The sequence below is a fragment of the Phyllopteryx taeniolatus genome, chromosome 20 (assembly GCF_024500385.1).
Source record: "Phyllopteryx taeniolatus isolate TA_2022b chromosome 20, UOR_Ptae_1.2, whole genome shotgun sequence".
Classification (NCBI taxonomy): Eukaryota; Metazoa; Chordata; class Actinopteri; order Syngnathiformes; family Syngnathidae; genus Phyllopteryx; species Phyllopteryx taeniolatus.
In genome coordinates, this window is record NC_084521.1 from 16,712,714 (window position 1) to 16,739,296 (window position 26,583).

The following is a 26,583-nucleotide window of genomic DNA, read 5'->3' on the forward strand; positions in this document are numbered from 1 at the left end:
TGTTGACAAAGCGGCGAGCCTCGCCCCAGCCGTGCTGGTCAATAACTGCGCCTTTCGGGACGCTCGCTTTTATACCCAATCGTGACACTCGGCTGTTTCCAATTAACCTGCTCACCTGTGGAATGTTCCAAACAGGTGGTTTGGGAAAATCCCTCAACTTTCCCACTCTTTTGTTGCCCCTTTCCCAGCTTTTATGGAACATGTTGCAGGCATCGCATTCAAAATGAGAGAATAATAAACAAACAAAAAAACAATAAGGTTCATCAGTTTGAAGATGAAGTGGATTTGCAAATCATCTGTTTTTATTCCAGTTTTACACAACGTCCCGAATTCAATTGGATTGGGCTTTGGAAACAATACAATTAAGTGGCTAACCATTTGACTGAATATGGTTTTCAGTTTCATAAGCCCTCTGATGGAAACCACGACAACAATTTCTTGTCCTCAATGAACCTAATATGCACATTTTGGGAATGTGGCAGGAAGTCGGCGAAAACACCCACAAGCGCGCGGAGAACCGCCACCCTCAAAACTCTTTTTTTTTAATCATGTATATTTTCACTTATGGCAAGCGGGTCTGGAACGTAACGCCCGCCATAAACAGGGGTTCACTAAATGACATTAGCTCGCAGCTTTTAGCAACAAATGGATACTTTTTGATCTCATGAGGGAACTGTGATTATTTTCGGGCAGCGCCGGGATAGAAACGGAACAACAAAATGAGTTGGCGACAGTTCTCCTGAGTGGAGACGTTTGTGCCACACCATTACGTCATGAATAGACTTTACGCTCAACTGATCGTATCGGCCGATAATTAGCATTTTATGCCGATCGGCCGATTTGATCGACTCCGCAAATGACATTTACGCCGCGTGGCCATCGTGGACAGTATATTTGAATCCAAAAGCTGGTTTATTTTTAGCCTTGCCGCGTGTCTTTTGACGTAGTACTGTAAATACCTGACCGCCAATAAAGTCATTTTTTTTTTAAAACATGTCGGCGGTGCGGGACGGACAACACGTCTGAGACAGACAACGGCCGGACGGGACAAATTTGCACGTTCACGTTTGCACTCTGTCAGACGACTGCGATCAAATCTTGTATTCCGATACCGTCGTTTACGATCGCCGGGCTTTATCTTGTCAACTCAGACGTGACCGGATACACCCGTTACCATGGCGACGACAACAACAACAGCGGATCGCACAAAGTGTATTCTAAGAACCGAAGGGGGAAAACGTGCGCTGGTGGGAGAAGACTTTAATTTCATTTACGTACTTTTAATACGATACGGTTCGCTAGTTGTGTAGGCTAGCAAGCTAGCGCTAGCACTAACGGTCGTACGTAAACATGCCGGCGTTATGTCGACTCATGCGCTAACGTTTCGGGGTGTGTGAAGTCATTTAATTACAGTAAGCAAGCACTCATTATTTCTGTCATGTTGTAATGTTGGTTTGACCTGACTCGAGAATACTTTTGAAGATACAGTAAATGGACAAGTCATTGAAATGGACACATTGCTCCATCTTGTGATCAGATCAGTGACCGGTTATCGTTTTTTTTTTTTAAACTCGCTGATGGGCCCCGAAACCCCTGACCAGTCGTTCACGGCAGATTCGGCAGCACCCGGTGCGGATGAGGCGGCGGCGGTCGCGGCGCATTAAGTGGCGACCGTTCCCATCACGCTACACGTCAGCCCTCGTTTCAGAAACGAGGTGAAACCCGCAGAGAAGCGACCACCTATTTGTTTGGAAATGATTTATGTATGAGCCTCCTGTCAGCCTCTACCCTACTCTTACAAAGCCTTTCTCCACTCTTAAACACCTTTTCATTGGCTGGCAACCAATCCACCGTGACCCCGTCTCACGGACAAATTCAGCTGGGACAAACTCCAGGTCAGTCACGACCGCGCACGGCGCCAGGATTTGTTTCCCTCCCGGCGCTAAAGGGTTAGGGCTAGACCGGCCTACAGAGGGCAGCACCTGAAATGGAGCAGTAGATGAGCGCCGGGTTCCGTTTGCTGAGCTCCTCGTATCCCAGGCCCATCGCAGACAGTTTGCCCGGCAGGAAGTTCTCCATCATCACGTCACACGCGCCCGCCAGCTGAAACCGCAACACACAATCCACGTCGGCGGCGTGTTGTCAACATGTTAGCGCGTCACGTTTCCCTGGTGACCGCTGAGCTTCGAATGCCAACGAAATCTCAAGTCGTCTTAGCGTAGACGACCGCTGGCAAAACGCTCGTGCAGAAAGGAGCTCAAAGATTTCTAAAAACCGATGGAAAAATGTTTTTGTTACAATGAATCAACCAACAATTTCTTTTTTTGAACACATTACCACTTGATAAGACAAAGATAATGACGTTCAGAAATCGACAAAAATCAATCGGTTGTTTTTTTTTGCCAATTTTTCTCTCTGTTGTAAAGTTAAACAAATACTAAAAGGACAAAGTATTTTAAGAGTCAAATGTCTTGCCTGTAAGTCATACCTTTATTGTTGTAAGCATTAAGGGATCCCAAAAACAGTCTTATTATTCCTTATATATTTTTTTATTAATCGGCCGATGAATATTATTCTGCCGAATATCGGAATCGGCCTCATAAAACCCGTATCAGCCAGGCATTATTTTTAATATAAAGAAACTTTGGTGTTCATTAGAAGTATCTTTCTTTTTTTCACATCAAATAAACGAACAAAACTTGAATGAAAATCTTACGTAATCTTATGTCTTTTTCTGATTATTTGAATGTGATCGTCATTGGACCCGAAAGCGTTTTACCTCCTGGACGACTTGTGCTCCTCGAGGATGTTTGAGGTCCACGGCGACGCTCTGCAAGCACAAGCCCAATTCCAATGAAGTTGGGACGTTAATCAAAACAGAATACAATGATTTGCAAATCAGCTTCAACCTATATTTCACTGAATACAATACAAAGACAAGATATTTCCTGTTCAAACTGATCAACTTGATTGTTTTGAGCAAATAATCATGAACTTAGAATTTGATGGCTGCAACACGTTCCAAACAAGCTCCGACAGGCAGGTGGCCAAAAAGACTGAGAAAAGTTGCGGAATGCTCATCAAACACGTGTTCGGAACATCCCACAGGACACAAAGTTCAAAAGCCAGCCTCTGTGATGGTATGGGGCTGTGTTAGTGCCAATGGCATGGGGCACTTCGCACATCTGTGAAGGCACCATAAATGCTGAAAGGTACATACAGGTTTTGGAGGAAAACATATGCTGCCATCCAAGCAATGTCTTTTTCACGCTTATTTCAGCAAGACAATGCCAAACCACATTCTGCACGTGTTACAACAGCGTGGCTTCGTCGTAAAAGATTGCGGGCACTCGACTGGCCTGCCTGCAGTCCAGACCCGTCTCCCATCGAAAATGTGTGGCGCGTTATGAAGCGTAAAACACGACAACGGAGACCCCGGACCGTTGAACGGCTGAAGCTGTACATCGAGCGAGAATGGGAAAGAATTCCACCTCCAAAGCTTCAACAATTCGTGTCCTCGGTTCCCAAACGTTTCTTGAATGTTGTGCAAAGAAAAGGTGACGTAACACCGTGGTAAACATGAGCCTGCCCGTCCCAGCTGTGTTGGAACGTGTTGCAGCCATCAAATTCTAAGTTCATGATTATTTGCTCAAAACAATCAAGTTGATCAGTTTGAACATGAAATATCTTGTCTTTGTCTTTGTAGTGTATTCAATTCAATAGAGGTGGAACATGATTTGCCCAAAAAACAGCTTGTGAGTGCGAGCGAGGCGCTGCTGCTTTCAATGTGAATTCCTGTTGACGCATAAATCTACCAAAAGCGCTCCGAGCTTTTTTTCTTGGCCTCACCACACACGTACTTTTTTGTTGCGGTTGACGCTGAGGAAGTAGACGCTCTCCGAGCCCACGAAGGGGGGGCCCCACGCCCGGGTGTCGTCGCCTGCACCTGCCGAGCGACACACACCGCGCGCTCCGCATCATCATTCGCGCGAAGAAACAGACAAGACGAGAAACCAATGGTTGTTTTGCGTACCAGCGAAAAGATCGTACTGAGCAAAAGCAGCGACCGCATCATGACATGTCAGAAACAATATGTGCCGCAAATATTTGGCTTTGCCTCATCGAGGTCGCCGGCCGAGCCACCAAATTATAATAGAATTAGAATTGCAATGTTCAATTACTGAAGCGCTTATTTCACTTTATCTGGAAAGACAAAAAAATATTACTTTTATTTCTGTTGAAGAAAGTTAATAAAAAAGTCGGATAAAAAAAAGTTGGAAAAAACCATTTGAAGGCTCGTTTGGTGTGAGGAGAACTAAAGCACATTGCAGGAGGGAAAAACATTAAAAGCAAAACTTGTTTCGATGTCATTTGTTTTTTGTCTAGCGAAATCAGATTTCATTGGAAGGTGGAACGCGTTCCGACATGAACTTGAGGATGAGAAGACGTCACCTGGTTTCTCCACTTTGATGACTTCGGCTCCCAGGTCTCCCAGCATCATGGTGGCGAACGGTCCGGCCAGGACGCTGCAAACACATGGCACGAGAGGCTCACCCGGCGGGCGCAAAGCGGGCGACACTGCCACGACGGAGCCTTCGCGACACGGTATTGACCTTCTAGCACGCTCACCTGTTATTATTTTCGATTCACGAAGCATCATTTTTACCATTTCCGTGTAATTTCATAGTAATGTGAACATGTTGGACTTTTATCTGTTTTTCAACTAGCGGTAAAAGATTTTCTTGGAACTGAAGATTTTGCAAGGAAATGACATTCAGAAAATCCCCCATCTTTGTCTGCTTTTGCTTTTGAATTCTTCACATGTAGCTCGTTGCTTCGAATAGCATTTCTGCCATCGCTCCCCGCGCCGCTTACCGGGTCAGGTCCAACACTCTGACGCCCTCCAGTGGCCGGCAACGGTCATCACCTGCAGGCGAGTCACGTCTTGAAATCAACAATAAATAAATACATCCAGCCGATGGCTTTATTTGTTGACTGTTAGAATTGTTATTATGAGTTAATTTGATATTTTCCCCCCGAAAGGAACAACTTATTTTCACATTACCTGTAAAGAACAAATATGTCTTTCTCCTATTTTTGTGGAGGATGATGCAAGTATATGCATCATGTATATGAGAGGAAAAAACGTTTCAAAGCTTGTTTGCTATCTGGAGAAATAAAACTACAGTATTACCATTTGCTTTTTCTAAAAGCGAAGGGGGGGAAACGTCCGTTTTTTGTTTTTTTGGCGGAGGGAAGCATTTTGTATCAAGGCTATAGCTCGCAACCCTGGCAATAAAAAGTAAGTTTTAGTTTTTGTTGCGAGTGTAGTAATTTGTAAGAACAGTTCAGAACGTACAAACGTTTAAGTGGGTCGAGTTATGTTAAAAAAAAAAAGAATAAAGTGTGAACTTTTCCATGAATGTGAAGGCAGTTTCATCTTGCGAGGAGGAGACTTCTTTCGTCTGTCGTCCCCCAGTGCGAGCTAAGCGAGCCATTTAGCTCCAAGCGTTAGCCTGTTAGCTTTGGTGCTGCTGCTACCTGTTGCAGATGGCGACAGCCGCCGTCCGCAGGACAAACTTTTCACTCTTGTCCCCCCTGGCGAGAGCGAGGCCAAACCCGCCGCCGAACGAACCGCCCGGAGGAAACGCGAAGACCAAACACGCAACAACATTTTATGAATTCGTATTATATGACCGCTTGGCCGTCCGCAGCTAATGCTAATGTCAAGTTAACGTCAACGAGTATTGTAGACACTTCCGGACCAACATTTTCAGCGTTGCGGCCATGCACATCAAATGTAAATAGAGCCGGTTGGCCCGCTTTTGGGATACGTCAACAAGTTCGCCATGTTGAATGTGGCACAGGTTAATGGAAAACTTTAGAAAGCGACAACCCAAAAAGTGCCCATAGTGCCTCTCATTAAAACACACGCACACACACAGGTACACAATAAGAAATTTATTCTTACCAGTTGAGATTCAAACATATACATACATATATAGCCTGTGTACTGTACACATGCATGCATGCGTGTTTGTCACAGGCCCGTTAATTGGAAAATTGGCAATAATCAAAGGGTTGTTAAAAACAATAACTATTTCCGTATGTTATGTAAAATGTGGGTTGAAAATAAAGTTTCATATTGCGGCACAGTGGAAGACTGGTTCTTACCTGTCTCACATCTGTCTCACAGTTGTGCGGTTGCGGGTTCAAATCCAGCCTCGCCTGTGCGGAGTTTGCGTGCTCTCCCCGTGCCTGCGTGGCTTTTCTCCGGGTTTCCTCGCACATCGCAAACACATACGTGCTAGGTTGATCGAAGACTGTAAATTGCCCGTAGATGTGAGAGTGCCAATGGTTGTTTGTTTCTATGCGCCCTGCGATTGGCCGGCGACCAGTTCAGCCCGCAGTTAGCTGGGATAGGCTCCAGCACGCCCGCGACCCGCGTGAGGAGAAGCGGCTCGGAAAATGGATGGATGCAAGTTTAATATTATGCCTCAGTACCAAGTTTGTACGGATCCGGGGGGGCCGAGGGCATCTTCCCCCAGGCCGCCCCTGTAGGAGCTTTTACATTGTTGTCTGGTATATTTAATGACCCTCCAAATGTTTACTTCGGACGGAACTTCACACATACTTCATGTGTACATATCATGCTGATAGTCAAAAGATTAGAACTTTCAAAGATTTAAGGATGTTCTTAAGGCGGGCGGGCGGGCGTCTTACCGCAACTCTGTCCCACCCAGCTCTCCCCTAACCGTTTCATGGCTATCCAGTGTTGTTCGTGCTGTATCGCGGCGCCACGCCGTTGACAGAAGCTCAATTGCGTCGAAATGATCTTCTTTGATTTAAAGCTTAAAAACAACTATGTTACGCGTGTGCTTCTTTGTAACACCAACAACAACAATTTCACCTTAAATTAAAACTAAAATGCTACATGCTAAAGCTATGTACATACAGAGCAGTGGGTGGTCAACATTCATTTCTAAAAAAGTTCACTTTGTTCACATGTGTTCTTGATTTCACTTCTGCAATAAAAATGAAAAACAAAAACTCGTGAGATGCTCAAAAAGTCAGTATTGTGACATTGAGGTGCAGCGCCCCCTAGCACGCGGAGGTCTGCAGTGCAGCAGGCAGGCCCAGATACTCGCAGTTCCGGGCGGCGGGCGCCGGCCGAGGCGGGAAGTCGGCCCGGTAGTCGGGGTTGTCCAGGCTAGCGGCCCGGGGCGGCGAGTTTTGGGCCGTGTTCAAGTATTCGGGTCCCTCTCGGACTCGGGGCCCGGCCTTTCCGTCCTCCCGCGGGGAAGGCGGCGAGCTGGCGTCCCAAAATGGACCGGAGTCTTGGTAGTTGGGATTGCGGAGGTCTGAAGGCCGGCTACTTGCGCCGCCCTCAGCCTGGTTCACGTACTCTGCAACAAACATTTGTTAAGACGCTGGTCAAACACCCGAGCGCAACTGCCTCTCAGTTCCGAGGACCGGGGTTCAATCCCCGGCCCCGCCCGTGTGGAGTTTGCATGTTCTCCCCGTGCCTGAGTGGCTTTTCACTCCGCTTTCCTCCCACATCCCAAAAACACGCACGTTGATTGACAACTCTAAATTGCCCGTAGGTGTGAATGTGAGTGCGAATGGTTGTTTGTTTGTATGTGCCCTGCGATTAGCTGGCAACCGGTTCAGGGCGTAACCCGCCTCCTGCCCGATGACGGCCGGGATGGGCTCCGGCACGCCCTAGTAAGGACAAGCGGAACGCAAGATGGATGGAAGTCTTTTTACTTAGTATCTCCACCACTCCCGCCCGCCTCCGTGCCCTTCGGCAACACTCGGCAAGGATCGGCGCGTACCCGGAAGTGTCTGCCCGTTTTCTGTTTTGTGAGAACAGAAATTGTTGTGTGCGTGTGTGTGCGTGTGTGTGTGTGGTGTTCTGTGTTGAGATTATCTGCGCACAGCACACACAATACGACCAAAAGTGCAAACTGGCAGATTTTTTATCTTCATGCGTCGGGTGTGTCACACATGAAAAATTCTTGTGTGTCTACCAGGCCAGGTGACAAAAACCTTTCTTTGAAAAACCAAACAAATGGGACGCTATCTTGAAAATGCAGATTTCCAAATGTAAACATGCAACCTGTCGTGTCGTGTCGTAGTTCAAGACAAAGTCAAGTGGAGTCTCTCGTTCGTCGGTTTTTCGGCAAGTAAGTCCCAAGTCCCGAAAGTGCACGCGCGCGCGCGTTTACCGTGTCCGGCGAGGTGGTCTCTGTCGAGCGGGTTTCCGGTGGGGTCGCTGATGTAGCGCACGGCGACGCTGTCGGCCCGCGCGGGATGAGCCTGCGCACGCGCGAAAGTCGTTACGGCCGGCTCGCGGCGCCGTAGCGAAACGGAGGTCCGTACCGTGGCGCGGCAGGGGTGGTCGCCACGGTTACCGGAGCCCTCGTAGGGCAGCAGGTATTCCTCGGCCTCCACCGTGTCGTCGGCGTCGTCCGAGCTGAGCAGCCGCGAGAAGAACCTGCTGTCGGACGGGCTGGGCGGGTCGCACTGGCAAAATAATTGAAGAGAAAAGAAAAAAGCACACGGTTGCCGTCATTACAGCGAACGCTCACCTATGCACGGATCCACAGTCACCAACTCACCTGCTTTCATTTGTTTCTGCGGAAGCGACCCGAAAAACTACCATGCCACAAAATGGTGACAAATACATGGCTAATAGGAAAGTAGTAATTGGTCTCAAGGAAATATGTTCAAGTGATACACTTGACTGCTCTTAGATCTCTCCGTGTCAGGGAGGAGCAAAGTTTAGCCCGGGTTGTTAGCGGAAGAGCGTGCCAATTGATTATTTTTTTTTGACCAAGGGCTCGTACAGGCAGGCGTCGTCACACTCGTGCATTTTTCAAAATCTAAACGTCTGTAAACTGTTGATTTGGGAGACGAGTTTGAAATCGTATTCAAGTGTTTTGGGTACTTACACTTTTCGGGTATATTAACAGTTTAAACGACCAAGATGGGCAATTCCAAACATTTGCAGAGTGAGTTTTCACTTTTCGCAGCAGGGCTCGGTGTGATCCGCATCTGCCGCCGATCGCGAGGGTTCACTGTAGCTAGGCTAACGCTGACGCTAACGCTAACCTACCTGCAGGACCAGGTACCTGCTGGGGTCCCGCGCCATCTTGGAAAACTCCACGACCAGTTCCCGGAAGCTGGGCCGACCGGAGGGGTCGATCATCCAACCTGAGGACACACGAGCCGCGCTCGACGTCACCTTCTCGCTTAGCGGTGGTGTGAAGTCATCAAATACGTAAAAAATGCAAAACAACGGGCTTCAGAGAGACAAAAACAGACAGGATGAATACACGAACACAGCCCTCATATCCCCACAGATAAATGCGCCACGAGCGGGCGGACCGGGGGGCGCTCCCCGCATTGTGCCCTCCCTGCCTCCCGACGTGAAGGCTCCCTGCCGTGAGGAGACGCCCCCCCAAAAAAAGTCAGGATGAAAGCTATAAGCTAGATACCACAAAGGATAATAAGAGATAAATACGACAGAAAGAAAGAAAATAGATACGCAAGTCATGAATATGTCGGGCAAGGAATAAATAAGTGAGAAAACGAGTGAATCATTTCAAAGCGAATGCAAACAGCGGCAACACGGACTGTCGACATGTGCGCTGCGGCGTTCCGCTTCTTGGAGCGTTGCCGCCGGGGTTCAGATCGGATAGACCGGTGAGACATTTTCATACTCATGAAAGATTTTGAAATTCCACTACAAATACGAACTTTGTCACTGTCCTGCAGTTGACTTGGCAGGTATTGCTACTTTACTTGAGTTTTCACTTTTATTGGAAATTTGGTATTTGAAAGCAAAATATTCCCCATTCATGGCAGAATTTATGGATGTTGTCAGCACGTCATGGTCGTTTTGAGGAAAAAAAATCAAGGGCAAGCCAATGCTAGCTAGCGCTTGCTTTCAAAACATCCATTTTGTGAGCCGCTTCTCCTCACGCGGGTCTATCCCGGCTGTCATCGGGCAGGAGGCGGGGTACACCCTCAACCGGTCGCCAGCCAATCGCAGGGCACATACAAACAAACAACCATTGGCGCTCACATTCACACCTACGGGCAATTTAGAGTCGTCAATGAACCTAGCACGCATGTTTTTGGGATGTGGGAGGAAAGCGGAGCGCCCGGAGAAAAGCCACGCAGGCGCGGGGAGAACACGCAAGCTCCACACAGGCGGGGCCGGCCGGGGATTGAACCCCGGTCCTCAGAACTGTGAGGCGGACGCTCTAACCGGTCTTCCACCGTGCCGCCCGGTTTAAAAACAACAAAATTATTATCAGTACAAGCGTCATGAAAATTAATAAAAGAGGGAAACTACAAGGGGCAGTCCAAAAGTAATGAGCCCAATTTCATTTAACCTACTCATGATTTTCACCGTTTGTAGCTTAAATACTTATTATTTTTGCTTATTTTTGAAAAATTGTTTGAAGCCTTTCCTCTTCCAGTCAGCCATTTTGAAAAGAAGGTCATTGTCGGACGGCCGTCCGAAGTTTGAATTTCTTGAACCACCGGCGCTGCGTCGGGACGACCGCGACCCCTCCCCCGTACTCGGCTGATCCGCCGCCTTTTTGGACCTCGAAAAGAAGGGGTCAGGGGTCAGCTGTACAAACGGGTTCGAAGCACAGCCGCGGCCGACTGAATTCGACGAGGCCGGCCTACGTGCCCTCGTTCGTCGATGGACTGTTGCTGGCGAAAAAGGAAGATTCTATTTATTTAGCTTTATTTCTATGCATACATTAAAGCAAGAGGAAAATTGGGCTCGTTACTTTTTGACCTCGTATTTTGTGTGCAACATTTCGGTGTCTGTACTTTTTCCACTTTTACTGACATAAAGGAGTTGAATCAATATTTCTAGTTTAAGCATTTTGAATGGGTTTTTTTTTTACGTGTACTTGTACTGGCGTAGCGCGTGTGAGAGGTTTTGCGCGGTGCGCCGCTTACACTTGACCATGAGCATGTAGACGTCGATGGTGCAGACGGGCGGCTGCGGCAGGCGCTCGCCGCGCTCCAGAAGCGACGCCACCTCGCCGGCCGGGATGCCGTCGTACGGCTTGGAGCCGAACGTCATCAGCTCCCACACGGTCACGCCTGCCGGGCGACGGAAGGCTTTGATTGGCAGACGTGTGTGCGCGCGCGCGTGTGTGGAAGGCGACTTACCGTAACTCCAAACGTCGCTCTGGTGTGTGTACGTCCACTGAAGGATGGACTCCAGAGCCATCCACTTGATGGGAACCTGACGAAGCAGGAAGTAGCACTCGCTTGGTTTTTGATCAAAATATCGATTGATCGATGCATCGCAATATTGCCACCTCCGATTCAATATTCATTCGGCAACTCCTGTGAATCGATTCACTTCCTGGCCAGTGGGGGGCGCTGTAGGCTGTACTTTTTAATCTGTTTATACAGACAGAACTGTCATGTTTTTGTTGTTGTTTTTTTTTTTTTTTTTACTTTTGTACGATATGCAATGGGTTTTTGTGCACATTTTTTATTTTCAGATGTTTTATTGCTTGAAAATGTGAGGTGACATACCACATACGTTCCTATCTACAATTCCAGTTGCAGATATCTATAACTTGACTTTGCGTAGTTAAAACGTAACTTTAGACATTTCAAATGTCTTGAACTCGAAGAATCAAATTGCAGCAATCTCAAAGTGGAGTTACAGATACAGCCGCGGTGCATTCAGGTGCAGATATCTGTGAGTGAATTATCTGTAACTCCAGTTGAAGACATCCACATCTCAATTGGATTCCGACTTGTCATAATTCTCCAATTCAGTTGTAGCTATCCGTAACGACCTTTTGCCCGTACGCAGGACTGGCAAAAGTGACATCGTTTGTCCGATGTAAATCTCTGAAATGAAAACGGCGGACGGAAAGAATGTCGTTGCGGATCGCTAAAAGTTGGCGGAAGATGTTCGCTCTTCAAGTGTTAGCCGAGCACGGCGTCACGCGCACCTTTCCTCCGTCCGCGTGGTATTCTTTCTCGTCGGCCGTCAGAAGTTTGGCGAGGCCGAAGTCCGTGATCTTGACGTGATTGGGCGTTTTCACCAGCACGTTCCTGGCCGCCAAATCTCGATGCACGAGGTGGCGCTCTTCCAGGTAGCTCATCCCCTGCCGAAAGAGTCCCGCGGCCGTCAGCGGAGGGCCCGGGAGGAGGCGGGTACGGGGCCGGCCTACCTTGGCGATCTGGACGCACCAGTTGAGCAGCCACTGCGCGCCCACGCGTTCCCGGTGCTGCTGAACGTAGTCCAGCAGGCACCCGTACGCCATCAGCTGCGTCACCAGCTGCACCGACGACGTCAGGCAGATTCCCAGCAGACGACACACGTGGGGGTGGTCCACGCTCGCCATCACGTACGCCTCCTGGCAAACACGCGCACGCATCTCGCGGTCACTCTTTGGCCTATTTTCTAGTCCATCAACTGAATTCAACCGAATGGAAAGCAGGCGCGCTGCCGCTCGGAAGGAAGAAGAAAGACGACGAGGCTTACGTCCAGGATTTCCTGGTTGGCTTTCGGCGACGTGGCCTCCCGGAGAACTTTGACGGCCACCGGGATCTTCACGTTCTCGCCGTCGGGGATCCACAGACCCTGAAGGCACACGACGCTCGCCGCTGACTCGCTAACAGGCTAAGCGCTAATTCGACGCGGCTCACTTTGAAGACGGTCCCGAAGGCTCCGGAGCCCAAGACGCGGATCTTCTTCAGCTCCGTCTCCTTCAGCATCCTCAGCAGGGCCTGGTTGGGGGCCTCGCCGCTGGGGGTCAGCGGCTCCACCAGCTGCGCAGTCGTTCGAAAACCAAGTGAAAAAACGCAACTCGAAGCAATATGGACATGATATTATTTTTCGATTCTCCAGTGCAGTATTTGGAATGACGCCTCCTGTTTATTTGTTTCTTCGGTCCAGCAAAAACGTTCCCGTTTATTTGTGAAAACTGAAAAAAACAATCACCCAAATAAAATGAGGTCGTTGCACAAATACGTAAATAAGACGACAAATGAGACATTTCTGCCACACTTTTAACCCCCTGTGAACTGCTGGGGTTATTTATGTATTGACTTATTCATTCATTGATTGATTTATGATATTTTATATTCTGGAAAAAATAGATACAAAGAGGTTTTTTGTGTCAATATTTTTCTCGAGTTATAAATTCGAACATGGGTCAATTTAAACCAAAGCATAAGATCATCAGTCAATTAAGCATTAAAAGTGACATTAATGCAACAAAGTGCATATACACTGAGCATATCAAGGAACTATATTCAAGTGAAACGAGGCGCTTCATTTGGACAACAGTATTGCTTTGCCGTCATCTTGTGGCAACTTTGTGCCAATGAACTGGGTGGAAATGAGTTGAGGAGTTTCATTTGGACCAAAGTAGCGGTATACTGCCATCTTGTGCTCTGCACAGGCAATTATTGCCCTTTTTTAGGGCCTGGCGTATTTGCTGCAGGGCTCGATCCTACACAGGCGTCCATATTCCATATTGGAAATGGAAGAACGCAAGCGGCCCTATGCGGACCGCGGGCCGCGCTTTGCACACCCCCGAAGTAGAGCGCTCACCTCCCTCTCCTGCAGGAGGCGCCGCACGGTCCTCTTCCTCTTGATTTGCCGTCGCCGTAGCGACACGAAGACGACCAAGGCCAGAATGATGACGAGCAGGAGCCCGCTGACGGCGCCCGCCGCCAGCGTGGCGTGCCTGACGTCGCTGAGGACACAAAACAAGAGAAAAACTTTCAACTTCTTTTCCTGGCACACGCGTCGCCGGCACGTCGGACTTCACGTCGACATCACGCTACCCGGAGCATCCCGACTTTCCCGGTCCCGTGCACCTGTGCGCGCACACGCACACACGCACACACACACACACACACACACACACACACACACACACACACACACGTGGCTTTTTAAAGGGGCTTCGTAAATAAACTTATGACTATTATTCTTATTATTCTTCTTCTTATTATTATTCTTCTTCTTATTACCCCTCGGTGCAGTTGCGGTGGCACGACCGGCAGCGGCCTTCGGCGTCGGTGTATTTCCAGACGGTCGTGTCGCCGTCTCCCATCACGCCGTGAGGGCAGCTCGGCACGCAGTGGGGGCCGTCTCGGACGTGGGCGCAGCGGGAACACCGGTCGGGACCCTGCGCGGCGCTCCCGGTCCACCGCGTGAGGGACGAGAGCGAATCTGACGCTTTTTCACTTTCCATTGACAACGCCATCGCCCCTCCCTGCCCTCAACTTGAAGAGAAACTGACCTCTCCGTGGCAGGTCGGCGTCCCGTCCGTGGGCAGACACTCGGGGTGGCATTCCACGCAGCTGCCCTTGACCGCCACCTCCCTGGGCTCCCTGCGCACACGCGACACAGAGGCACGCTAAGTGTCCGTTTGACCGACGGCGGCGGCGGCGGCGACGGAAAGCGTCTTTGGTCGTCCTACCCGCGCAGCAGGTTGCATGAGGCCACGCAGCGCCCCCTACGCTCAAAGCGTCGGCAGGAGACGCACATGGCGGGCCCGGGCCCCCAGCAGCCCGCGGGGGAGCACTGAGGGTGGCACGTGCGGTTCTGCTCTTCTGCGGAAGGAGCCACACGACAACGCTGTCACGAACAAGACGACGGCTGCGCTGGGACTCCTCGGCTCAGGCCCGACCGAGCCCTCGATCGCTTTCACGCCGTTTTTAAAACGTGGCCCTCGACGCTCTCGAAAACGGCCACTAGAAATGTGCCAATGATTCCGACACTATACGAATCACTATAGTGGCATTTGGATACACAGCGGACCCCGCATACGCAGTTTGGCACCCACGGATTCTCCAATTTGTGGTTGTTGTTTTATTTTTATTTTGTAATTAAAAACGGGCATTTTCTTCAAATGTGTTCTTATTTTTACCCATTTTTTTCTTTTATATTAAAATTGTCTTCTTTTTGGGGTGAACAATCCCCAAAAACACTTAAGAATTTGGGGGGCGGGGGTTTAATATACAGGGTGATTTCAAAGTAACTCCCTATTTTTAAGTACCGTAATTTCTCGTGTATAATGCGCATTTTTTGCCCCCAAAAATTGTCAAAAGTCAATAGAGCGCATTATACATAGGTATAGGGGCAAATGGAAAAAAAAACTTTCACAATGTATAAATGTGGCGGCACGGTGGCCGACTGGTTAGAGCGTCAGCCTCACAGTTCTGAGATGCGGGGTTCAATCCCCGTCCCCGCCTGTGTGGAGTTTGCATGTTCTCCCCGTGCCTGCGTGGGTTTTCTCCGGGCACTCCGGTTTCCTCCCACATCCCAAAAACATGCATGAATTGGAGACTCTAAAAATTGCCCGTAGGCATGACTGTGAGTGCGAATGGTTGTTTGTTCCTATGTGCCCTGCGATTGGCTGGCAACCAGTTCAGGGTGTATCCCGCCTCCTGCCCGATGACAGCTGGGATAGGCTCCAGCACCCCCGCGACCCTAGTGAGGAGAAGCGGCTCAGAAAATGGATGGATGGATAAATGTATGCCGCCATCTAGTGGTTATGAGAAAGGTGTACGCTTTCATTCCAAAATGCCACAGCCACCTAGTGGTTATAAAAAAAAGTGTAACCTACACTTTCATTCCAATATGGCAGAGGTACGTACGTACGTATGACTGCATATATGTACAGTTGTGCTCAGAAGTTTACATACGCTGGCAGAAATTCTTCTTTAAATATGACTGACTGAACAACAACCATCATTCATTTTTATATGATTATGGTTTGTTTAATGATAATGCTTTTCTGAAATGCTTGACCGTTTCATTTGAATCCCATTCAAATAAAATCAAATGTGTTTCGCCTGATCCTTCATGTTTTCTTTGAAGAATTGTACCCATCTTACAAATTCTGCCCGGGTAATCAAACATACGAGCACAACTGTGTGTTTTGTAATTGACGAAATCAAAGTAGGGCTGTTAATTTCAAAATGAGAGCAAGTAAATTCAAAAAAGGATTACGTGTTCAAATAAAAGTGCTAAACTTCAGAATAATTACTTGGGGGGGGAAAAAACTAACAAAATGCAGATACTTCTTGTTTTGATCATATGGGTAGAAGCAAAATCATGCATTGTAAAAATGCATTATACATAGGTAGAAGGGTTTTCCAGAATTTTGAGGTCAACTTTGGGGGTGCGTATTATACATGGGTGCGCATTATACACGAGAAATTAGGGTACTTGTAATTACAATTCTTACAGTAAATGAACATGAGAAGAAAGTGTATTGCATGGAGTTTTATTTAAAATTGGACGCGGGCGCCAGCATTAGCCACCGGTTTCTCAAGCCGCCTGGGAACCGCATTAACTGATTTCACAAAGAACTCTCGTATTCGCACTTCAAGTTCTTCCAAAGTTGTTGGTTTGGTAGAATAGACTTGCTCCTTTAACCAACCCCACAAAAAGTGTGTTAAGTCAGGACGTAAAAGGGTGTTAAGTCAGGACGCCTGGCTGGCCACTCATACACCAAAAAAATTGAGAAAAATATTACAACATATGAATAAATGATCAGTATTTTAAAATCGGGAGTTACTTTTCAATCACCCTGTCGGGTGTCAATTAACCGCAGAGTTTCGCTATTTGCAGTCCGGCCCAGTCCCTATCCCCCGTGAATAGCGGGGGTCCACTGTGGCGGACGAGATAGTTGACTCTAGGGTAATCGCTATATGGAGTTAGCGAAATATCGGACTGTATGTTTGCGTCGCGATTCAAATGCCGACAACAACAAAATGAACGCACGGCAGAGTTGCGGCGAGGCCAGGTTTCTCAGGGTGACGCTTTGGTCGGAGGATCGGAAGAGGCGAGTCCACTGCTCGCCCCGGGTGTAGCAGAGCTGCGGGTCGTCCTTGAGCGTCACTCGCCCGGCGCTGACTTCCTTCAGGGAACGCAGGCCCAGCCAGCGCAGGCCGGGGACCCTCACCACGGCCAGGCTGTGTTGTCTGAGGACACGCCAGCGCAAGCACGTCGGACGCGCGGCCAAGTATTGGGACCCAGTCGCTTCACCGCGCTCGGCGCTTACGCTCGCGTGGTTCTCCCGCGGATGATCTCCAGGTTCTCGAAGACGGAGAGCGACGTCAGGTTCTCGGGCCACGCCTGGATCAGCAGGAATCCTGCAATGGTAACAGAGTCAGCAGCGAGTAGCGAGCCGTCCTTTTACGAGACCGCGAATCGTCATCGGGCTCGCAGTTGCGCTGGACACGGGGGACGCCCTGCGACCGGCCGGCAACAGGCATTCGCACCTCTTCTCTGAAGCTAACATGCTAACATGTTTTGGGAATGTGCGAGGAAGCCAGAGCAGCTGGAGAAAAGCCACGTGCGCACGGGGACGGCTTTTCTTCGGCAGATATGCTAACTCCTGACAGGAAGGCAGCCCAGATCCGAACCCGGAACCTCCCAACTTCGCTATCCCCTCCTGCGCCGTGCTGCCAAAAACAAACACACGCAATCCACCTTTTCATTTACCTGTGATTTCCTTGACAGTTCGGAAGTATTCCAGCTTGGCCGGGTCCATGGGCGGGATCTTGTAGTGGGGGTCTCTGCGGGGACCAACGGGAAAGGGTTCAATTGCGACGTGACCCGCAGGCCGCCAACTGGAGCTCCCGGAGGCCAGAAGCTAGCGCGCGCGTGTGGATCGTCAGCCAGAGTCGAATGGAGGCAAGCGCTCGGCGTCGGCCGTTGCGCGTCTGGTGAACGACCGTTTTGCACGGCAACGCGCCAGGCGGCTAAATGGCTCACGAGGGTCCACGATCTCTCTGGGTCGAGATGTCGGGACATTGTCGCGAGCAGTAAAGCTCCTCGTCCACTTGAAGAGAGCGTCTCCGGGTTGACACGGGAACGCCTTTCAGTGATATTTTATCGTTTCGAGACTTCGTCCGCTCGGAGCTCACTTTGGAAAGCTGCTCCCAGAACGCATAGCTCTCGAAAACACTGAAACTCCGGACCCCAAGAGTCAGGCAGGGGGCAAAAAAAAACAACCTGGAAACAACAACAGCCACCCCGAGAGACCTTAACCCTAAATACAGCAGGGGGACGCCAAAGTAAAATGTAGAACTAAAACAGCCTTCAGTTGCCTCCATTCAACTTTAGCGGGAAGCCCGAAAATGCTAACAGCTAAAGCTAACGGCCGCGCAAGTTTGTCGCTGCCGTAGCGGACGGACCCGGCGAAGGAGGTCTCGATGAAGAAGATGTCGCCGTTGATCTTGGTGCAGTTCTGGAAGGACTCGATGTTGGAGGCGTTGACGGCGATGCTGTTGACCAGAGCGCCCGCGCCCACGCCGTCGCACGCTGCGCACGACGAGACCACAATCACGACGGCGTCTCGGACGCGGCCGCAAAAAGCACTCGCGCTCGCAGAGTACAAGTAGAGGTACTGATTCAATTCCTGCACTTACATAAAGTCAAGAGGATTTTTTGCATTTCATTATTGAAAAGAAAGTCTCCAGCCTATTCTGGCAAAGTAAGTCCGAAGTGCAAATATTAGGAGTCAAAGTCAAACAAAGAAATACTTAAGTGCGGATACCTGGAGAAAGTACAATAACCAAATATTATGCGAATGTGGCTTTGTGGCCGGGCCGGCCGCGAACCTTTCGGACAGGCGCCCTCGCAGGTTCGACATCGCTGCACGCCGCCGTCGTCCACCTCGAAGGTGCCGGCGCCGCACGTGCGCACGCACGAGCCTCCTGTCACCACGTAGTTGCCTGCCGGCGCACAACGCAAAGACACGGCGTGGAGCACAGGGCTGGCAGATGCCTTTTGCGGTTTCTCCGAGGGCGGCTGTAAATGTACATACGCTACGCGGACAAAGCGCGTGTGCGAGAGGACGCATCTTACGTGGACAGGCCTTGACACAGGTGGCGCCGTAGGTGAACTTGGCGTTGGGGTTGCTGATGACTTGATGCGTTTTGAGGTCGTAGAGCTTCTCGGGAGGACACGCGTCTTTGCAGGTGCCGTCGTCGTTGAACAGCCGGCACGCCTGAAAGCGCGAGCGCGGTCACGTCAACGCGTCGCGTCCCTCGGGAAGAGGAAGCGTTCGTTCAGCGGCGCGCGGGCACTCACCAGGCAGTCGGTGGCGCGCGGGCCGACGCAGCCCGCCGCGCAGTGCTCGTTGCAGCAGTCGCCGGGTTCGGGGCCGCGACACCGTCGACTGCACTGCTGGGCGCACGACCGCTTGGTGACTGCACGGAGACGCCATCTTGAGACACGCTTGTGGGAAGGACGCGTGCACGCCGTGGCCGCGGGTCCCCGAAACCCGCCGGCCACGGCTCGGGGGTCCGCATAAACATTTGCGCTCAATTATTCAAGGATTCCTTTTTCATGCCGACACTCGAAGACCAATGAAAACGCCGTTTCCCTCTCCGCGGCGACAAGAACACGACGAACGAGCCGAGATCGCTCGAATCGGCCCCCAAATGATTCAACCCTTTACGCCAGCGACGGAAAGCGGCGGCGGAAGAGCGGAAGGCAACGCCAATCGGCGCGATCCGCTTCTTCTTCTTCCGGCTGCCGAGCGGCCCGATGATTTCTCGTGCCAAATTATATGTGGCTTTTGAGCATTTGGATGTGTGTTGCGCAACATTTGAATTTTGATGTGGTGCCATTTGACGCCTCAACACGGGCGCCGGCGCACAAAGAAGAAACAAACTCCAGCGGCAAATGGCTCCTCGCTCGGACACCGGGCAGATTTTGGGAGAATATCGCCCTCTGTAAGGAATGAAGGCCTCTTTTGCTAAACAAATGGTGTGTTCTTGAAATACACTTTCTTGACATTTAAAGGGACTTTCTTCCCTTTATGAGCATAATTCTTGACATTCCTTTTGATCCTAACCAAGTTGAGTCTTGGTGCTAATGAAGATTACGAGGCTTCTTTTCTTGAAAAACTCTTAACAACTTTTGTTTCTGTGAATTTGAGGACGTTGTTCTTCTGCTCTAATTTTGCGGGGGTCCTCGGTCTCCCCTGGAAGTTGCAAAAAGTCTGAGAAGCATACGCGACACGTGACCGCATTTGAATTATCACGTGCGAACGTTGCGGAAAGGAGCGGAAGAGAAAGGTTTACATTTCTGGCAGTGTTGGGGTCCGGCCGCCCAGCATGAGCCGTTGACGCACGCCGGATGGCAGGGCTCGCCTGGAGAAAAAGGCAGCCGGTCAGAGAAGAGCGAGTTTCACGGGAACCAAAAGAGGACGACCGGACGACGTACATTCGCGCGCAAAGTCGTCCGTCGTGAAAAGCATGCCGGGATCGCCGCTTCTGTCCACGATGTCCCACCACTCGACGGAGTCCACGTTGCACAGCAGAGGGTTGCGGGTCATCTTCACGCCTCCTCGTAGAATCTCTGTAGCGACGTCCGGCGATGTTCAGTAAGGCGACCGTGGACGAGCGTCGGCAATCACCCGGAACCATTCAGAACACGCACGCCGGGACCGCCCCCGTCGCCCGCCACCGTCTCGACCGTTCGCAACGTAACAGCCCGCGATCGAGCGAAACCCCAAGCCACCGTCATCCGCGATCACGGCAGAACGCTCCGTGTTCAAAGCCTCACCGGTCAAGTTGCTGAGCTGCAGATGTCTGAGTCCGCCCGTGTAGTTGAGCGTGGCGGCCGTGCGGTTGCGGATGTAGTTGGACATGACCAGCAGGGCGTACTTGCCCTCGTACAGGTTCTGACCTCGGATCAGCTTCAGGTTGCTCAGCGGGACGGTCCGGGCCTCGTTCATGGCCACCAGCACGTAGCCCCCCACTTCCTGGACGGACTGAAGACGAAGCGCTTGGACGAGACGTGCCGGTCCGCGCGGAAAGTCTAACGGCGCCGCCTACCTGCAGGAAGGAGAGGTTCTGGTGCTCCAGCGTGTACGTCACCTCCAGGTTGTCCAGAACCACCGAGCAGTTGCTGTACATCCGCACCATGTTGTCGTAGTGATTCTCGCGCGTGCCCAACAACGTCAGCTGGTTGCTCATCCCCTGACACACTGAAGCGCACGCACACATTATCATCATTAGCCTGTCTATGGCGTTTTGCATCATTTGCTCAACGGACTGACGGAAAGCGAAGCAACGCGTTTGGTTTTTTGAACGCAGCACGTTCACGAACACTGCGGGCGGGCACGGTGCCCAATTTGGATTGTTTAGTAAATGCCCATCTTTGACGGAGTCGTTGGCATTTCAGAAGCCAAACGTGCAGGGAACGTTTCCGGAAATAAATACGCTCCTCCGTGGACGCCTCACGATGCATTTGCAGCAAATTCAAGCACCTTCTTTCCGCATTTGCCCACGTCGCTGTTTTGTCGAACAATCGCGACGTCTGCCGCCTTTTGTTGACGTCGGTCGGATGAAAGAAAATCGGGATCGTAAGGTTCACATTGGCATGACAAAAAAAAACCACATCGACACGCGTCATATTAGGCACGGAAATCGGAATGGAGCGGCAGCGTGAACGCAGTCGGATTGTCGTGGTTTAAGGTTTCGTTTCAAGAGGGCGGCTCCAAGCTTCTTTTCAAAGAATTGTCGATTAGCCGCCGAGCTTCGACTCGTTGGCACGGGAGTCGATTCGGCGCTCAAATCCCAAAACTGTCCCCAACGACAACTCGTATATCTGGAAAAACTTGTCGCTCGTCTCCCTTTCGGAGCGCTACGGGGATAACCTTTAGATCGCAAATGGGCACATTTTTGTTTTTCGTACTGCACGTTTGAAATCAATTTGGGAGCAACAGACCGCAAGGTTGCCTTTGAGTCTCTAAATCTTGTGTGGAGGTTGAAGAAGCACCCCGCGGTGACCTTCCAGAACAACAATCCCCCCAAAAAAGATTCCAAGTATCTGACCTGACGATTCGTCGAAGTGAAAGTCTTCCCGGAGGCGAAACTGAACCGGGAGCCGTGGGCCAGAACCGCAAAACGGGACGGACGTGGCTGAGACAAGAGCCCGGCGGCGGCGGCGGCGGCTGCTCGGAGACGCTCGAATCGGGTTCACGTAGTTGAGAATATTCAAGACGTGAGGACGCGAAAACCCGGATGACATTTTCTACTTCACAATGATGTGACGTCAACCTTACGTTTACAACCGTTGAGGTGGCAGAACAAACTCTGAGTAGGAGAGAAATGGAGTGCACTTCCTCTGGTGGCCACACGGGGGCGATCGAGTGCCTTCCATGTAATGGCGCCGTATTTTGCCAAACCAACTTTTGCCAGTATTTGGAATGGAATGTTGTCTCTCTGGCGTCTCAGTGAACATGTGAAATATGAATGAGTAATTCCGATGGCCCCCGCGTTCCCGCCCCCGGAGGCCTGAAATCAGCTTAGCGACGTCACTAACGAAGATCAACCGATCAGAAGAAAGGGGGCGGTCAAATGTGCCAAAGCTGCCAAATCTGGGCAACGCGGAGACAAAAGTGGCTCAAAGCCAAGTCGCTGTCGGAGGGGTCGCACGTGCGCGCGAATGGACAAACGCAAGCTGTTTTTCACTTTTACACGACGTGCACGTCAGAGAGTCGCACTATGGCGGCGGACGGAAATAGACAAAATACGGGACCTTCACAAAGTTACGCTTTCATTCAGTTTCATTGCAATTTCATTTGTGAAACTTTCCCATGGCTCACGGACACGCCCACTTTTGGGTTATCGACTTAACCGCACTGTAGCGAAATGTTGCGTGGTGGAGGATAATATGGTGGAGTGTGTAACTTGTAGCTTAGAGTCGTGTAGTGTGCTGTCGTTTCAAGTTGTGTAGCGTGGTGTGTTGTTGTGTACTTCGGAGTTGTGTTGTGTTGTGTGAAGAGGAAGCAGTGGCAAATTGAGCGTGAGGAATGAAATCTTTCTGGATCTTTCTGACGTGAACCCGCTCGACGCGCTTGCGACGCCAGCCAGTCAAATGTTTGCGCAGCAGAAGCGCACAAAATACACAACACGCTCCGTTGGAATTGACCAGCTGAGCTTTAGTCAAGGTTTGACAAACACACACGTACACAAAAATCACACACACGCACGTCCACAAAGACAAACACGAGCAAACTTGCACATAGTGACGGGCGGTACGGTGAAGAATGGCCTTCTGTTTGCTGTTTAGCGCAATGCTAATGCTAACGGCTAACGCTTTCAGAGCGGACAATGCGCACGCGGTTCCAAATTGAGCGTGAACGCAGCGGCCGCGACAGCAAGTCCTTCAGGAATGCGACTGCGTGTCTTCAATTAGCTGCAACGAGCTCGCCGCCGCCGTCGACGGAGTTTCAGTGTCGGCTTTTGACCGACGTTCACGCGACCTTCACCTCGCCGCTCGCGCCCCCCCGGCGACGTCGTCCGATCGATCGGCGTGTGCGCACCGTACATGCTGAATGATAATCGGTGCGTAGATTCCTCGGCAAAACAACTCGTTCCCCTCGACACGACTCATCCATCATCGCGTCCATCTGTCAATCAATTCCTCCCCCATTTGAGAGCAATTCGCCATCCTTGCGCCATCCCTCCAGCGCACGTCTTTTCTGTGCAAATGACTTGCTGGCGTTTTCATACAAAATACTGCTGAGTGTCCTTTTTCTCCTGAACTTATTCCAAAACAAACTTTGGTGTTTTCGGGGGGTACGGAACGGGTCGATTGCATTTCCCTTCATTTCAACGGGGAAAGACGATTTGAGGTACAAATGATTCGGAATTCGCCACAGAACAAATGCCGCTCGCATCTCAAGGCACCCCTGTATCGTCGTCGATATGATAATTGATCCTAATTGATATTCGATTTGAGCATCCGCTCGCAGATCAATCCAAATTAGCGACGGGTGCGGGTAGAAGTGCCAGCCAGATTTGAACCCAGAACCTTTGAGCGAGAGGCAATTCCGCCATCCGCCCGGTTCGAATGATGAAAAGTACGAAACGTCCGCAATATGAAATCGTTTGACTCAAGCGCTTTCATCGACTTATTGATTGCACTAAAAGTGTGTCACGGGGCACACACGCACCAAATGTCACAAAAACAACAACACGACGGCCTTGTGTGCTAATCGCTCTCTCTCTCTCTCTCTCTCTCTCTCTCGCTTTCACACGCGCACGCGCGCACACACGGGCGTGTGAGGAATGTGTCAGCCAGCTGAAAACATTCACCAGCTCGATTCCCACCCAAACACGCGTGCACGCGCTCGAGCTTTTTTTGTGTTCTGTCGACCGCACGCAGCGTTAGCACGGACGCTAACACAAGGTCAGCTAACATTAACCATGCTAGCACGCGCACGCGAGCCAGCCCGACGAACCGTACACTTTGTTCACTTTGGCAGCGTCGCGCCAGTTCCGACACGTCCGACGCGCACGCAGAAAGTGTCCGCACACGCCAGCGAGAGTCTTCTCTCGGGCTACCTGTCGGCGCTGCGCCGTCGGCTTTTCTGCCATTCCCAAACGAGAATTTCAAGCTTTCGATGACTTTGGAATTCGGCAGCGGACGGAGAGCAGAAGGCGGGCGGGCGGGCGCGCGTGACGGCCATTTTAAAAGGGCTCCGTCGGCTCCACGTGTCTTTCCGGGCGGATGCGAAGCTTCTCTCCCCGGCCGCCTCGTCCGCCCCGTCCGCAGCCTCCGAGGCCTTTCCGTCGCCCCCGATCGAGTCAGGCGGCGCTCACGGCCGGCCGCAGAACCTCAGGCCCGCGCGCAACGTTTTTGTTTTCAACGACAGGCCCGCATTTTGAACTGAGCTTTGAACTGCTATTTTGCGATGTTTACCGATTTCCTTTGACTTAGTGTTTTTGTATTTCCATTCTTTCCTTATTTATTGTATCTTATCCTGATGCTGCTTTTATATTCAGTTTTTATCATTTACTCTGTACGTCGGTTTTCTTTTCGGTTTGACGAATATCTTTTATGAATATTCGCGAGAATCGGAAGGCAAAAGACGGCGGCGGCGGCGGCGACACGTTCGCAACAGGCCGGCGCGGCACGTACGCTGCTCTCCGAAGGAAACGCGAATCGCACTTACGCTGCTTATGAGACCTGTGCGCTAATTTCGTCCCTGAAGAAAGACGGAGTGCGTTAAACGAGCAAAACCTGCTCCTCAGAGGAAAAAAAACCCATTCGGAGTCTGCAAAGTGCATCCAAAAAAACTTTGATGGACTGATTGAAAGACACGCACGCGTGCCAGCAGAAGTGTCGTTAACTTTTTTTTCGTCTTGGCTGTTTTGCCGCCTTTTTGTCGGCCACGTCCGACTTCCCGTGTGACCTCGCGTGACCTTTCGTTTCAGAGTTGACGTCGTGACCTTTGACGCGCTCACGAGCGGCTTGGAACACGTTTAATCCCGCCGACGTGCGCTAACCTCCACGTGCCCGAGCTGTAATGACCATGTTGCCATGGTTACCATGCCACTAAGACCGCTTCTTTCCATGCAAAACCACACACGCGCATACAGGTAGACCGCTGATTTCCGACCTTTCTGGAGCCGAGGAACATATTTTACAATTGCAAAATCTCACGGCACACCAACAAACGAAAATGCCACAAAACGTGGACACTTTAATGACTGCGTTGACTTCCTTCCGTCGAATCGAAGACCATTCATTGGTTCCGTCTGTCACTTTGCCTCACGGGCATAAATTCAGGAACAAAGATACATTATTTCTTGTAAATCAATCATTACGTCAAATTGTATAATTTCCCACGGCACACTGGTTGGGAATCACCGAGGTAGACGCACACGCACACGCGCACGCGCACGCATAAAGACAGACGTCCAAACAAACAAACCCGCTGCCTCGCGCCGAGGCGAGGCGAGGTCGTTGTCGGCCGTGAAGTTCTTCGAGGTCGCTGAGAACCTGCTAAATATTTCCCTCCTCGTCCGGGTCGTTACAGGAGAGTCTCGTCACGTGAACGGACCGCTCGCCGGCCACATTGAGAGACCGGCGAGCGTTCCTTCCGCTACAACCCCAGCGTTGACCTCGGATCGGGATAAACGCGCCGATTATTTTTGCGATTGAAATTTTTCCCGCCGCCTAACGACCGACGCCGTTCCTAATGTTTTGCTCGGCCGACTCGACGGTGACGTTGCCCGTCGCCGAGTCGAAATATATTCGCAAGTCGTCGAGCTCTCCTTATGACGTCATCGGCGCAGCTGAACTCGTCCGACACGTGCGCGTAACGCGCGGGAAGGAACGTGAGCGTGAGGGCAGCGGAGCGGCCCGACGTACCTTTCCTGTCGGTTCGAGTGCAGCGGGCGTCCGACGGCCAAACGAGAAGAAGAAAAAGAAGAGAGAAAAAACGAAGAGGACGAGGAAGAAAAGGGCAAACGTCCGCCGCGCCTCCGCTCATCTTGTCCACTTGTGCTTCTGCTGCTGCTCAACTCAACCCGCGTGGACTCGCGCGACCATCGAAGTGCACCGTGGACCAAAGACGAAGACGAAGAAGACGTGGAGCGAGCAGCCGGGAACTGCTTCTTGTCTGATCGCAACAACATCGGCACGACCTGCGCGCGCGCGCGCCGTGCGCACACGCGCGCGCGCCGCCCTCTCGCGCTCTCGCGCTCTCGCGCTCCTTCTCTCACTGTGTGCGATCTGAGTGACGCAGA

General features: G+C 50.8%; 2 protein-coding genes across 33 annotated transcripts in view; both read right to left on the bottom strand.

Moving 5' to 3' along the window:
- sugct (succinyl-CoA:glutarate-CoA transferase) overlaps positions 1-5,754 on the bottom strand; it is a 48,815-nt gene extending 43,061 nt beyond the window's left edge. For 14 of the 19 annotated variants that reach the window (XR_009785938.1, XR_009785937.1, XR_009785942.1 and 11 more), the window contains exons 1-6: positions 5,542-5,754; positions 4,876-4,927; positions 4,453-4,526; positions 3,861-3,946; positions 2,780-2,830; positions 1,983-2,103 (exon numbers count right to left, since the gene is read on the bottom strand). Coding sequence is in view for 9 of the 19 variants with exons in the window: in XM_061758462.1 (XP_061614446.1) it covers positions 1,983-2,103; positions 2,780-2,830; positions 3,861-3,946; positions 4,453-4,526; positions 4,876-4,927; positions 5,542-5,674 (517 nt within the window). In the remaining 10 variants the exon portion in view is untranslated. The other 5 variants (XM_061758461.1, XM_061758468.1, XM_061758464.1 and 2 more) reach the window with 5 other exon arrangements.
- Positions 5,755-5,946: 192 nt separating this feature from the next.
- LOC133470267 (melanoma receptor tyrosine-protein kinase-like) lies at positions 5,947-26,571 on the bottom strand. 14 transcript variants are annotated; one of them, XM_061758439.1, is made up of 27 exons: positions 26,207-26,564; positions 20,875-21,026; positions 20,603-20,810; positions 20,261-20,395; positions 20,119-20,187; positions 19,121-19,239; positions 18,896-19,037; positions 18,585-18,762; positions 18,223-18,446; positions 17,528-17,601; positions 17,085-17,175; positions 16,805-17,004; positions 14,493-14,625; positions 14,313-14,403; positions 14,041-14,198; positions 13,852-13,884; positions 13,616-13,760; positions 12,706-12,828; positions 12,542-12,640; positions 12,228-12,413; positions 12,006-12,161; positions 11,203-11,278; positions 10,987-11,133; positions 9,119-9,216; positions 8,383-8,526; positions 8,229-8,319; positions 5,947-7,406 (listed from the first exon to the last, which is right to left on the bottom strand). In XM_061758439.1, exons 1-27 carry the CDS (start codon positions 26,470-26,472, stop codon positions 7,102-7,104), a joined length of 3,843 nt encoding a protein of 1,280 aa, XP_061614423.1. In that variant the 5' UTR covers positions 26,473-26,564; the 3' UTR covers positions 5,947-7,101. The 14 variants fall into 14 exon arrangements, with proteins under 14 accessions (XP_061614423.1, XP_061614428.1, XP_061614422.1 ...); XM_061758444.1 differs by having other exon boundaries at positions 18,223-18,349; positions 18,649-18,762; positions 26,207-26,465; XM_061758445.1 differs by having other exon boundaries at positions 7,266-7,406; positions 9,135-9,216; positions 26,207-26,570.
- Positions 26,572-26,583: the final 12 nt, after the last annotated feature.